The sequence below is a fragment of the Penaeus monodon genome, chromosome 15 (assembly GCF_015228065.2).
Source record: "Penaeus monodon isolate SGIC_2016 chromosome 15, NSTDA_Pmon_1, whole genome shotgun sequence".
Lineage (NCBI taxonomy): Eukaryota > Metazoa > Arthropoda > Malacostraca > Decapoda > Penaeidae > Penaeus > Penaeus monodon.
In genome coordinates, this window is record NC_051400.1 from 17262649 (window position 1) to 17264366 (window position 1718).

Here is a 1718-nt window from a genome sequence, read left to right on the forward strand (position 1 = left end):
CCATAATGAAGAGAAGAGAAGCCAAGCCAAGCGTCCTGACCTTCCATGATGTAGAGCATGGAGCCGATGTCCCCCTCCTTGATGATGAGAGAGCCCGCCGCGTATTCGACGCTGTACATGCACTCGACGATCTCCTTGACCTGCGCCATCTCCAGGTTCTTGAGGAAGTCATTGTCGAGGATCGCCTGGCGGAGCAGCTCCTTCGATCTGCCGGGGGAGTGGGGAGAGTGCCTTTAGAGGGGGGCGAGGGATGATGATGATGATGGGGAGAAAGTGCCATTACAGGGGGGGGGGGGGGCGAGGGATGGTGATGATGATGGGGAGAGAGTGCCATTACAGGGGGGGGGGGGCGAGGAATGGTGATGATGATGGGGAGAGAGTGCCATTACAGGGGGGGGGGGGGGCGAGGGATGGTGATGATGATGGGGAGAGAGTGCCTTTAGAGGGGGGGGGGGGCGAGGGATGGTGATGATGATGGGGAGAAAGTGCCATTACAGGGGGGGGGGGGGGGCGAGGGATGGTGATGATGATAATAATGCCTTGGTAAAGAGAATTTGAGGAGTTTGTTGTTGATGATGATGGCGATTACAATGACAGTGAGATAGTGTGAAGAGTGATGTGAAAGAATGGGGAAAACTCGGAGGTCTTCGTGCGGCGCAGAAGGATCCCTTTATTGGGTTTTAATTAAGGATCAATGATGTACAAGTTATGTAGTTATAGATACGGGTGCATGTATTTATAAACATGATTAGATTTTTAAAAAGGCAATCATTAAAGCTGGGAACACTTATATCAAAATATTATCGCAAAAGTATTTAGCTGTACAGGCTGAAAGAAAAATCACTATCAGCAGTAGAAACTATGTGTGGTGGTAATGGTGGTAACAATGGTAATGGAAAGACACATTATGATATAAAATGAAAACAAGAATTATGACCGTTGGTGAAATGGAAGAGAAAAAGCAAATAAGCATTTTCTATGAAAGTGCCTGAAAATCCTACAAGCAAACACGATCTGCCATCAATTGCTTTGTTGTTTTTTTTGCAAATGTATCTGGAATCTCAGCTTTGCCACACACACAAAATATTTACGAACAATCAGCGAAAAACAATCCCAACCATTCCCCTGTAAATTTCTAACATTCATCTCGAATTACATAATAAAACTTCAATATTCAGAACCATGCATCATAAATCATAATACAAGTGTATATAACGTGTGTCTAAACAGTGCATGTAGAAGAAAACTGTTTATAACAGGTCAGTAACCTAAATCAATTCTTATCTGCAGTATTTCTCAAGGACGATTGGTCGTTCTTTCGGTAACTTACGATAAAACGAAAAGGTTTATTTCATACTCTTACCTAAATTGTGCCAAAAGGATTATTTAAATGGATAAGCACCTTTGTTACCGCTTACCTGTTCAGTCAATTGAATAACAGTCCTATGGGAACTGAATGGTATTTTCTATGAATTACTCTTCCTGCTATGAAACAAACTTTCATTATATTAAATCTACACCAATAATACGACGGTAAAATATAAATTGATGGGTCTCCCCTTTACAGAAAATGTTCCACGGAGCCATCCTACAACTCTCTATGTAAGAAAACGGAGTTGTAAGATACGAGCTAGGGGTGACCAAAGAATTTCAATACGGACCGAGTTGTGAAAGAGAAAATATTTTACATTTCGGACCAGAGTACCTAGAGTGTTTAC

General features: G+C 42.7%; 1 protein-coding gene across 1 annotated transcript in view; it reads right to left on the reverse strand.

Annotated features, from left to right (window-relative positions):
• LOC119582241 (cGMP-dependent protein kinase 1-like) overlaps window positions 1–1718 on the reverse strand; it is a 12013-nt gene that overhangs the window by 241 nt on the left and 10054 nt on the right. The window contains exon 2 of the mRNA XM_037930465.1: window positions 41–207. Coding sequence (XP_037786393.1) covers window positions 41–207 — 167 coding nt within the window. The remainder of the gene's footprint in view (window positions 1–40; window positions 208–1718) is intronic.